Source organism: Pristis pectinata, chromosome 5 (assembly GCF_009764475.1).
Source record: "Pristis pectinata isolate sPriPec2 chromosome 5, sPriPec2.1.pri, whole genome shotgun sequence".
In the NCBI taxonomy this organism is placed as follows: Eukaryota; Metazoa; Chordata; class Chondrichthyes; order Rhinopristiformes; family Pristidae; genus Pristis; species Pristis pectinata.
This window is the reverse complement of record NC_067409.1, coordinates 99,199,313-99,212,455: the sequence shown is the minus strand read 5'-3', so window position 1 is coordinate 99,212,455 and position 13,143 is coordinate 99,199,313. Positions and strand designations below refer to the sequence as shown.

General features: G+C 41.9%; 1 protein-coding gene across 2 annotated transcripts in view; it reads right to left on the bottom strand.

Annotated features, from left to right (window-relative positions):
• Positions 1-12,607, bottom strand: part of LOC127570238 (zinc finger CCHC domain-containing protein 2-like) — a 58,064-nt gene extending 45,457 nt beyond the window's left edge. Inside the window, exons 1-3 of one of the 2 annotated variants that reach the window (XM_052015558.1) lie at positions 10,611-12,607; positions 6,926-7,031; positions 2,135-2,211 (exon numbers count right to left, since the gene is read on the bottom strand). In XM_052015558.1, coding sequence (XP_051871518.1) covers positions 2,135-2,211; positions 6,926-7,031; positions 10,611-11,273 — 846 coding nt within the window. In that variant the 5' untranslated portion in view covers positions 11,274-12,607. The remainder of the gene's footprint in view (positions 1-2,134; positions 2,212-6,925; positions 7,032-10,610) is intronic. The other variant, XM_052015559.1, reaches the window with a different exon arrangement.
• Between the last annotated feature and the right edge of the window lie 536 nt (positions 12,608-13,143).

The window sequence follows — 13,143 nt, the reverse complement described above, 5'->3', positions numbered from 1 at the left end:
AAACAGCATGCTCCCTTTCCAGGGACATCTGGGCATGAACACTACCTCTGAAAATGGGCAGAAAGTCAGCAGGGACAGAACTTGATGAACTGCTGTCTGAACTGTGAATGGCTATTTTGGCCAGGTCCAACAGTAGAGAGATAAGGAGTTCCCCAACTTCACCACAACCACTCCACTCCCAAATGCATCAACTCCCTCCCCACTTCAGGTGGGCAAAGATCAGGAGTGCAGGACCAAAGTGTAACCAAACTGACAAGCAGTCCTTTTAAGTATTCAAGGGGCTGTCACCATGTCCGTGCCTTATGTACAAGGAATATGGACATGTCCAGGCCACAGAAATGATAGGTGGCTTAGGAGTCCATGAAAAAACTTCCAAATCCACAACCATTTAATACCTAGAAGGACAAGAGTAGAGGTGGCACGGGAAACCCATCACCTGCAAGCTTCTCTCCAGATCATAGATGTTTCATTATGAGCAAGTCAAAATGCTGGAAACCCAACTTCATATCTTCATGATATGGATTCAAGGATGTGGCACACCACCAACCCAAGAACAATTACACTTAGGCAGAAAATGGCAACCTTGCCAGCAATGCACAGTGTGAAAAAACTGGGGGTAGGATGGAGATTGAAGTGCCAAGAATCAGAATAATCAAAGACAAAAGCCTAGGAACCTCCAAAGGACTTTACAGCCAATTAAATGAAGACGACAAAAAACAGAAAATGCAGGAAACACTCAGCAGGTCAGATGCATTTGTGGAAAGAAAAAACAGCATTTATGTTACAGTTCGAAGACCCTTCATCAGAACGGTGAAAGTGAGAAAACAAGCAAGTGTTAAGTTGCAAAGGCGGTGCGGGAGACAAGGATAGGACAAAGGGAATTTCTTTAATAGGGTGAGATCAGGGATGCAAAGCTAATTCCAGTGTTTACAGAGTCATCTGGTTTATGAATTAGACATGATTAAGGGTCTTTTACCAGTAACATCAACTCTTTCTCTTTCCAGATACTCCTTGGCCTGCTTAGTGCTTCCAGCATTTTAATTTTATTTCAGATTTTCAGCATTTGGAATATATGTAGATGATGCTACAATCAAGAGCAACACAGCAGCCAATTTAAACTCTACAAGGTCTCATGAATAGTGTTTCAATAAATATTACAAATATTAGACAAAATATTGAATGAAATGCACCTCAAGCAACAGTGAGCCTTAACATTTAATTCAAAAGACAGAACCTGTGATCAAGCAATATACTAGTTGTGATAATGGGCATGTCTCTAGAGCATGAACTCTCAGCCTCATGACACAGACAAGCAAACAAGGCTGATCTTTTAGGGCTTATGAACTAAGAAGAGTCTTTTCTATCCATTACAACTACAAGAACCAGATAATTTATTTCCCAACTTAAAACAAATTTAGTAACTAAATTTGACCCCAAATGTTGTGACTTTTTGCTAATGACCAGATTTAACTCCATACATATGTTTTGTTAAATTCAGATTCTCCACTCCAATTATATAATTCAGTATGAAGGAAAATTTCCAATCTAAAAATACAACCCTGTCACAATTACACTGCTTTAAACATGAATCCCACACCTCTGCCCCTTTGCTGTGATATTTTATGTTCCTTACATCAAATTGCTGTGCCAAAAGATGAATCATCAGCATGCTAAGCAACAAAGACATATGTACTTATTTAATTCGCCTTCATGATATTTGATAACATTTTTGCTCTTGGATCAATTCCTTCAGTACAAAGAGTGAAGTATAGGGTACAGTTAATAAATAACATACTAAAAGCATTAATAGTGTTTTGCCAAAAGCCTTAGCTGATGAATCTTCTCAGATAGCAATTCATTAGTTCCTACACTATAGCAAGTAGTGAGCTTAAGCAAATCAAAAAACCCATTCTCATCAATCAACAATCTTGGACAGAAATAAGCTCCTGAATCAGGTAGTTACCTCTATTAACATATTTAACATAAAGCAGATAATAAGGCTCAAAGCAAACTTCTCACCATAAACATGACTGGTTTTAGCATTTTGCTTTTATTCCAGTGTTGTAGCATTAGGATTTTCTCCCCCTCCACTCCTTGTTAATAAAGGACATATTAAAGAGAATCTCTTACTTACATCAAAAGTGTACTCCCAGAAGTTTTCTGGTCTCTTTTTTGATACATTCTTAAAGGTAATACTTTCAATCTGCACTCCTGAAAATGAAGCATCCAGAAATTTAAGTTACAAAAGATGCAGTCAAAGATCAGTTGGAAATAAGTTCTATCCACAAGGATACAATTGACCGTTGTTCTTACTGGTTTTGCAGTTAGCTTGTACGTCATTCCTAACTACTTTGATGAATGGACCCATTGAGAAACCTTGTATTTACAGACTTATTTTCCAGGATAACTACAAAAAGATTTACAGCAATCTGTAGTCTTAAAAATGTACTAACCCTTTAACATGGCAGTTACTGCAAACTAACAAGCCATCTAACTCGTTTACTAACTAGGAGTGATACCGCTTAGAATATACACTGCAAACAGCATCAAGGCAAAACCCTACATAAACTCTCAAGGTGGCTTGGAATCAGGCCAAGGATAGTATTACAATTTTGACTAAGCAACCAAAATGAAAATTAATTGTCAATGATATTAAGTGTAAAGGGTACATGGAACTTTGAAAAAATGGTGCAAATCCTAATAAGGAGTTATGTCACCAAAAATGCCTTGCACTTAATCTTATTTCTTTCCTGCAGCAGATAATAATTTGGCTGTGCCTGAGCCCCAGGACACAGGATGAAGTCATAGAAAGATCAAATTTCAGAAAGAAAAAGTTAGCTTCAAATTAGACTTTTTTAAAAAATGTGTTCCACCACATTCCTCTGGGTTAGGCACTTCATTTCTTTGGTCACAATACCACTGCAATGTACTGAAGGTGCAGGAGCAAATTTCAACACCATTTCTACATTCCAAACAATTTTAAGAGTCTATTCACATGAAAAGTACACATTACTTCCAAAAAAAGTGTAACAGTACAATCATGTACCCATTTACAATGCAAGCTAAAAGGAAATTTTATAGAAAACTTATGACAAAAAACTATTCAGACTTTTGGGTTTCTTCCAGTTGAAAGGGAGCAACCCAACGTAATCCCACCTTCCAGCACTAGTCCATAGTCCTGCAGGTCACATCTTTAACTTCATGTACAAATACTTTTTTTAAATGGGAGATTTGTGCCTCCACTACCCTTTCAGTGGGTTCTAACTCACCTTAGAGGGAAAGCAAAACCCTTGCCTCCAATTCCCCTATGCCCACTGGCTTTTGTTCCCCTAAGGAAATAAATAGGAAGACCAATCTAGGACCCTTAGTTAAGTCTTTCCTTAGCCTCTGTTCCAGAAATGTACCCCAGTTTTTCCCCAATCGTTCCCCATAGTTACCGGTTTTCCAATCTAAACATCCTTACAAATCTCACTGGCATTCCCTCTAGTCCAATCAGTTCTTTCCTGTAATGTGGGGACCAGAACTCCACACAATATTCAGGAATAACATGTTCTGACTTTAAGTGAATAAGGAGGAACAGTTAAACATTTGCAGTAGTAACTTTTTCCAATTTTATTCACTTAATTCATTAATTTTCCTCTCAACTGTTTTACAGAAAATTTGGCTCCAAGCAGAACACCATAGTTTTAGTGGACAGAAATTAACAGAACAGGAACAAGCCCTTTGGCCCACCATGCCTGTGCCGATCATGATGTCAATCTAACTTTTCAGCCTCCACATGGTCTATATCCCTTTATTCCTGCCTGTTCATGCATCTAAATACCTCTTAAATGTTCCAATCATATTGCTTCTACCACCTACCCTGGCAGCATACTCCAGGCACCTACCGCTCTAGAAAAAAATACCCTGCAAATATCCTTGAAACTTTCCCTTCTCACCTTAAACTTATGTCTTCTACTTCACATTTACACCCTGGGAAAAAGAGAAAACAATGCAAGTTTGTCCATCTCTCCTTATAGTTAATATTCTCCGATCCAGGCAATATCCTGCTGAACCTCTTCTGCACCCTCTCCAAAATCTCCACATCCTTCCTATAGTGTGGTGTCCAGAACTGCATACAATACTCCAAATGAGGCCTAACCAAAGTTTTATACAACTGCAACATGACTTGCCAACTTTTATACTCAATGCCCCCACCAATGAAGGCAAGCATGCCATGCACCTTCATTACCACCCTATCTACCTTGTGTTGCACTTTCAGGGTGCTGTGGACATGAACCACAAGATCCTTCTGCATATCAATGCTCCCAAGGGTCCTAACATTTACTGTATTGCACTTACCCTCCCAAAATGCAACACCTCAGACTTGTCCAGGTTAAACTCCATCTGCCATCTCTGCCCAAATTTCCAACTGATCCATTACCTGCTGTATCCTTTGACAACAATCCTCACTATCAACAACTCCACCAATTTTCATATTGTCTGCAAGATTACCACCTAGATTTTCACCCAGATCATTTATATACATCACAAGAGGGCCCTGCACTGATCCTTACAGAACACCACTGGTCAGAGACCTCCAGTCAGCGAAACACCCTTCTGCCACTGCCTTCTGTATTCTATAATCAAGTCAGTTTGGTATCCAACTTACCAAATCACCATGGCTCCCATGTGACTTAATCTTCTGGCCAGCCTGCCACAAAGGACTTGTCAAATGCTTTACTAAGGTCCACGTCAACAACATTCATGGCTCTACCCTCGTCAATCATCTTCATCACTTCCCCAAAAAACTCAAGCAAATTTGAAATTACATCCCCTGCACAAAGTTATGCTGACTCTCCATAACGAGTCCATGCTTTTCTAAATGTGAGCAAATCCTGTCCCTCAATCTTCACCAGAAGTTTCCCAACACCAGTGGTGTAACCAGTGAAATTTTATTCCAATGTGTCTCAAATATTTGCCTCATTGAAAATCTCACCAGATTCAACCAAGCATCACATAATCTCTGCAGCTAACAGCAATTATGAGCAATGTCCCAGATGAATTTTGCTTTGTCATTCTGCCTCTCAAACAGCTGAGACACTGCTTTTGAACAAGGAAATTGCATTAAATTAACTGAAGGTGAAATGGGTGAAATGCAAGATGAAAGAAAATAACACAGGTGAAAAAGGAAAAGACAGTAAAATCAAGGATCACAAATTTTCAAGCAAGGCATTAAGAGAACAAAAACAATTCTTCCTTATTTGTCTTGCAGCACACAGATGTACATGGCCAATAAGAACAGAAGAACATTTTTGTTTTCAGAATTTGATCTTCAACTCTAGCCAAAGAGAAAAGATAGATGGTTGTACTTTTTGTACAAAATACTACCTTATCGCACATAACATTATCACATCACTAACCTGCCAACCAATTTACGCAGCTCATTGACAACCTCAGAGACTAAACATTTAAGGCCTCTGATCTGCTCTTGATCTTTTCTGGATATGCAGGAGGCAAGTCTGAGTGTTCCAGCATGCGATGCCTTACCAATAATACAGATACACCAACTCAACCAGAGCAAAGTTATCTGTTGGCATCAGCAAAAATCAACAGGAAAACCCAAACAGCTAGGGAAATGAAATTCCTAAATTCCTCACTGATCCCTTCAGTTAATAAAAACTTTTCCACAAGATAACACTGCCTCTGACCTACCTCAAAATTCCCGACATGGGAAAACAAACAAAGGACACAGCTAGGTATCAATCTTGAAGGCTAGACACTTAGGTCTCCAATCTGACTGTTGTCTTTTCTGGTCATATAAGGGACAGGGAGAATGAACAAAGATCTTGTTGAAGAACAAAATTACTTAATTTGCTTCACTGGAATTCTGTAGTAATTATGCCCCAGATACTCATTTATAGATATTGCATCAACAAAATGGCCACGGACATGTAGAGACTGATGTCCCTAGAAAGGCAAATATGCATTGTACTATGGAGTACATGCCCACAATATTATACAACACTTTCTAAGTTTAACTTCACTTGTCAGATTGGGGTCAATACCGTAGCATATCTACAATGAAAGAATGAAGACAGAACAAATATGGAAGTGCTCAATAGGTCAGAGAGAATCAGAGGAAGGAGAAGCAGAGTTAATGTTTTTACAATTGGAAAATCAGAAATGAAACAGTTGTACAGAAAGGTATGGAAAGAACAATGGGGGAAGGTCTGATGAAGACCAAGAGAGAATGTATGATGGTGGTGATGCTGCCATTGCAAATAAAGGACTTCATTTTATGTTCCTTCTGCCCCTACCAGCGCACACCACCCCCCCCCCCAAACTTCTGATGTTTTAGAAGTGCATCTTATTTACACATCCCTAGACATTTTTTCATAACTCACTAACCTTCACCACCCTCTCATTAGGCTTTGTCTTCCATTCTCTGTCCCTTCCTACTTTCTCTGAAACTTTAAAGTTGTTTCATCTCTGGTCAATGAACAAAAAGAAACACTGCAGGTGCTGAAAATCCGCAATAGCAACTGAAAATGCTGGAAATACTCAGCATGTCAGGCTGGTCACAGAAGCACCTGACACGCTTAGTATTCCCAGCATTTTCTGTTTTTGTTTTATTTCTGATTTTGCCCAGCTCTAATGAAAGATCTTCCACAGATGCTGCCTATCTAGTGAAATATAGCTAGCATCTTCTATTTTCATTATAGATTTTCAGCATCTGTAATATTTTCCTTTTACTTTGGAAGATTTCTTTCCACATCTCTGGTTTCACCAAGTAGCAAAGGATCACTTTCAGGCCTCCTGTTCAACTGCAAATCAATAATCTTCTGATCTTTCAGAAGTATGGAAGTAGTGAGCAAGCCTTAATGCAAATGTCATATCACTAAATAGTTGAGAAAAACAGGAGCAACTTGAGATCAAAGACTACCTGGTCGCTGGGTGATTGCTTCTGCCCCTTCTTCGGAAGATGGAGGAGCCCTCTCATAGAAATGATTCTCTGTCCCCAAAGAATAGTTTTTCCTGGAGAAACGCTCCTTTTAAAACAAAAATACAAAGCAACAATAACACATAAACCCAAGGCTCTATTTACAAGAAACAACTAAATCAATTTGAGTATAAAAGTTGGGAAGTCATGATGCAGCTGATGAAACTGGCTAGGCCACATTTAGAGTATTATGTGCAGTTCTGGTCACTGCATTACAGAAAGGATATGGAGGCTCTGGAGAAGATGCAAGAGAGGTTCACTAAGATGTTACTTGGATTGGAGAGTATTAGCTACATGGAGGGGTTGGACAAACTTGGGTCATTTTCTCTGGAGCACTGGAGGCTGAAGGTGACCCGATAGGAATTTATAAAATTATGAGACACAAAGATAGGGTAGATGGTCAGAGTTTTTCTCCCCCAGGGTAGAAATATCAAATACTAGAGAGCTGATTTTTGGCAAGAGGGGGGAAAGTTTAAAGGAAATTTGTGGGGCAAGTTTTTGTTTTATATACACACACACGTGGTAGGTGCCAGCAAATACAATTGCAGGATTTAAGAGGTAATTAGACAAGCACATGAACAGGTGGAGAATGGAGGGATATAGATCATGTGCCAGCAGGTGGGATTAGTTTAAATTGGCATCATGGTCAGCACAGACATTGTAGTCTGAAGAAGCTGTTCCTGTGTTGTACTGTTCTATGCAACTTCATAATTTCCTTCCCCAAATAAAAAAAACTATAAAAAGGGTCTGCTAATTAATGTTAAGTAGAGCAAGCTAAATTTGAAAGCTGTAATTTTGAAAGGACACATTCAAGGACTGAAATCTTATTTTCCCAAAGAACTTTAACCTAGAGTTTTTGTTTGTATGTGCAACTTCCTAACAGGTGATTTAGAAGCTTTCCCTCAAATATTTATAAATCAATAGCAAAAAAGTCCTATTTAATACACATAACTAATTGATAGATTTGTAAAATTTTGGATGGCCTAGATGTGTATCTGCTAGTGCTGTTATGATGTTTGCTGCTGAGCTTGACAAAAGCTCCACAGAATTTGTCAATCTGTGTAGTGAGAACTTTGCCATTATCCAGGCCCATCTTCTTCTTCAGCAACACATATTCAGCATTGAGGACGACTTGTTTCTACTCTGGTTTTATGGGTTCCGAGGTGACTGTGGAGGCCAATATGGGAAGAGTAGTCTCTTTCACTGATAGGGAAGGAGGCCAGGGCAAATAAGTGGGTGAGTAGCTTGTGAGATGGTGCTCTCCTCCTACCATTTACACAGGAAGTCCGTGTACTCCTGATTATTGGATTCAAGAGTCTCCATACCTTTCTAAATGTTACTTCTCAACTTCGAGCAAACATGGTTCAGGGATTCCCAACAGTGAGGGGCAGGCTGCATCTTTGCCAAGGAAACTCTGAGCACAACTTTGAAATTTTTCCTGAACCTCAATGAGAATTGTAGAAGGCAATTTAGGAGGCAAAAGAAAGCGAGTTTTTAAAAAATTATTATTTTTTTTTTTAAAAACTTACTTCATTTACTACAAATTTAAATGGTTTTTAAACTTCTCAATGTCAGAGACATCCAAAACCCATTGGGCAGATCATCCACTGAACACAAGATTGTCATCAACCAGTATAGTGCCTCTTCCTACACAAAGACTTTAACAACACAAGGTCCTGCCTTAATGCTCATAAAATGACAAAGTTGCAACTGAAAGTTAATTCTTACAAGAAGGTTTCACAATCAAAATCCCAAATTATTAAAATTATGTTTCAGATAAATGCAGTTAGTTACTGGAAAAGCCAGAAGTTTAAAACGAACAAAATGCCAGGCACAGTCAGCATGAGGCAACATCTATGGGGAGAAAACCCTTTAGTTATTAACCTGAAAAAATGACCTAATTTGTCATAACTGGTGCAAAAAACACAAAAACTTGAGGCATTAATCTAATATTTCTCTCTCCACACACCCTTTAAGTAAAGACAAAACCCTTCAGCTCAACAAGTGAAATATTTATGGAACATTTCAAATAGGGATATGAAAGATGTGGCTCAAAATTTATACAATTATAGTTCATTTATAATTAATAGCTTGCTTTTTAAAAAAATCAAATTTAACCACTTAAAAACCAGGTGGAAATAGTCTTCCCACTGACTATATTTAACATTTGACTATTTTGCCATTTCTCATTCGCTAGAAGTGTCTCAATATCACCAGTAATGCTCACAAATAAGGGATGTTCAGTTTGCAAACATTTACCCACAGTCAAAGACCCTTCAATGATATCTTTGAAGCAAATTTAAGGGTTTTTCAAAAAAACACCTCCACTGAAATAATGCTCAAATTTAAGGCCCAGGAGTTATAATATAAAGCTCCAGGGCTGAATTGCAATTTAAGCATGTAGTCCCTCAAACCTATCTAAAGTAGAATTATTATGGTTGAAGGACAAATTATTGTTGCAAGTTACAATGGAACATCTCAAATTTCACGTCACTATTAAATCGCAAGCTCCTAAGTCTGGAGCTAGGGGAATTCAGCAGAATCTTTGTGCAATTAAATTGTTGCTGCACAGAAAATTGTTGAATTTCCTCCAAATTCTCAACTACGTACAGTTTCATCGTCACACCACCAGGGCGAGATTCAAGATTGGAAGATGGAGAATCATTTAGACAAAAAAAAATTGAAAGTGCTTTTAATAAAAAAAACTTGCTTCCCATAAATGGGTGCAATTATAGGATCTAAACCGAATACAAATTAAAGAATTGCAAGGGGAGGTCACAGGTGCAGCTAATGATATAAACACTTCCTCCTCCATCATATCCTGGGATCAAACAATAAAACATTTAAATATTTTAAATAACCATTTACGTCAACGCGAACTATGACACCGCACAACCATGTGAGCCAACCCGTTTACAGTTAAAGGCAATAAACCCCGGGCTGTCCATTGTCGATTGCATTCATTTTAGAAGGAAATGTAATTTAATAAAGGCGGACAGTTTCTCCGCGGTGATGACCAGACTTTTGGGTGCGGGTGGGGGGAATATTCAGGATCAAAAGGCTGGAATTTCATGCCAGAATAGCTGACAAATGACTCTGGATACAACAACTTCCACCCACCCACCAACCGAACCCGACCCAACACCGCCACCCCATTGGCCAATTTCAAGCGCCAACGACCCATTTAAAAATATACAAAAACCCCACCTCCTCCAGCCCACCACCACACACACCCTCGCCGCGCACACACACCCATCTACCCCCCGCCACACACACACACCCCACTCCGTGCCCACCCCTCACCTCCCCCCCCCCCCCAGCTGCCACCAATCATTGGCCTGCGACCGCCCAAACATGGGCTCGTCCGCAGCATCACGGCGGCGCACCCGGGGCCCCGAACGACGCGTGAACGAGAGACGGGAGGGAGGGCGAAAGGGAAAAAAAATAATCAATTCACTCAGCTATCCACACACACACACACACACACACACACATATATATATATATATAAATATAAAATATTAAAAACAAGATGCCCCTCGCCCCGCTCCCTCTCCCGCCGCAGCCGGAGTCGGGAGCGAGTGACAGCGGGCACTCCTCCTCCGTCACAATGCCGCGTTCCATTTACCTTGGCGACGGTGTTCTGGAACTTGCGGCCGTTGGCGGGTCCCCGCCGCTGCAGGCCGGCCAGCTGCTCCCGCAGCGTCTCCTTCTGGTGGAAGGAGAAGGCCGGGTGGTTGGACGCCATGGTGAGCAGCAGCAGGAACTCCTGCACGCCGCGCTCCGTCAGCTGCAGGCCGTAGTTGCGGATGACCGAGTCGATGCGGCCGAGGGCGCGGGCCAGGACGGCGGCCGCCTCGCGGTTCTCCGAGCCCAGCAGCGCCAGCGACACCACCAGCTTGCTGCGCACCACCTCGTCCGTCACGTCGCCGATCGCGGCCAGGTCGGCGGCGCTGTTGGCGCGGATCTCCGAGTCGCGCAGCGAGTGGTAGTCCTTGCGGGCCAGGTCCTCCAGGCAGCTGCCGAGGAAGCGCAGCTCCAGCGGGTGGCACAGGTCCAGCAGGCCGCAGCAGAACTCCAGCCGCTGCGCCGACGTGAGCGCCGAGCTGAACCACTCGTAAACCGCCTCCTTCTGCGGCTCCGGCAGCGGCGGCATGGCGGGAACCGCTTTCACCCCCTCCTCGTCGTCGTTGTCCTCTTCTTTCTCGTCGTCATCGTCCTCCTCCTCCTCTTCGTCCTCCTCCTCCTCCTCTTCAGGGTCGGGCAGCTTCATCAGCACCTTCATCTTCATCAAGTTAACGCAACACCCGCCACCCAAAAAACAAAACACACAAGACACAAACAGCTAATTAATTAACTGCAACCGTCCGCTGCATGCATATTTTCAGTGTGTCTCAGTCACAGATTGATTGATTTATTTTCTCTCTCTCTCTCCAACCCCTCCCTCTCCGTTCAGCAACGGAGCGCCGATCGAAGTGAAAGTCTCTGCCCCGGCCCCGGCTGTCAATCATCCGTGCCAGTGCCCAGCCCCGCCCGTCAATCACCAGCTACCACGCCCACTGACGGCCACGCCCACTGCCTGGCCACACTCCCCCGCCTCTCAACATTGAGGTAGTTTGAAGTGCGGCAGTCTGCTGCACCCACCCCACCACCATCCGTCAGTCGCTTCCACCCTGCTCGTCAATTACCCACGCCTATCACTGGCGTGGCTCCTTCCCTCTCATAGGCAATTCCCCAACCATTCCACTATTAGACGGAATGCTCCTCAATTTCTGGCTGTGCTTCCTTCACAGGTTTCTTGCTTCTAACCAGGCATCCCTCACCATTCCCCTCCCCTGATAGTTAGCACCTGAGGGTATCATGTACCCTCAGAACAATTATATTATTTTAGAATCAGAATCAGGTTTATTATCAATGACAGATGTCGTGAAAGTTGTTGTTTTGCAGCAGCAGTACTGTGCAAGATATAAAGATATAAAAATTACTATAAGTTACAAACATAAATAGTGCAAAAGAGGAATAAAGAGATAGTGTTCATGGGTTCATGGACCATTAAGAAATCTGATGGTGGAGGGGAGGAAGCTGTTCCTGAAATGTTGAGTGTGGGTCTTCAGGCTCATGTACCTCCTACCCGATGACAGTAACGTGAGCAGGGCATGTCCTAAATGGTGAAGATCATTAATGATGGATGCCACCTTCTACAGGCACCAACTCTTGAAGATGTCCTTGATGGTGGGGAAGGTTGTGCCCGTGATGCAGCTGGCTGAGTCTACAATCCTCTTCAGCCTCTTGTCATCCATACCAGACAGTGATGCAACCAGTCAGAATGCTCTCCACTGTACATCCGTAGAAATTTGCAAGAGTCTTTGGTGACATACCAAATCTCCTCAAATTTCTAATGAAGTAGAGCCACCGGCATGCCTTCTTCATCAATGCATCAATGTGTTGGGCCCAGGATAGATCCTCTGAGATGTTGATGCCCAGGAACTTGAAGCTGCTCACCCTTTCCACTGCTGACCCCTCAATGAAGACTGGTGTGTGTTCTCCCAACTAACACTTCCTGAAGTCCACAATCAATTCCTTGGTCTTACTGATGTTGAGTGCAAGGTTGTTGTTGCGACACCACTCAACCAGGCGATCTATCTCACTCCTGTATGCCTCCTCGTTGCTTATTTTTTCAAATAAACTTAGATTTTTATAAAAATACATACAATTTATTAAGAATTTATTTTCTGGCTGCACTTAAGTTGCCGTCACCTGATCTTTGATTACTTGGAGAGGAGAGAACAGGAGGGATCAGAGAATGCTAACAGCAGGGAAGGCAGCCATTCAACCCATCAAGTTCTTATCAGCTCTGTGTAAGAGCAATCCAGCAGCTCCCACTTCACTGCCATCTTCCCGCAAAACAGCAGAGTTTTTTCCCCTTTCTGATTCTAATCCAGCTCCCTAATGAACGCTGCAATTGATTCTGCATCCATTATTACCCCTGCTAGTGCATTCCAGACCCAAATTACTTGTGAGAAAGTATTTTCTTCATGTCATTTTTTTTGCCATTGACCTTCATCCCCTAGTTCTTGATCTCTCTCTCAATTGCACAGTTTACATCGAAAGATAGACAAAAGGAGCAGAAGTAACCCATTCATCCCTTCGAACTTGCTCTG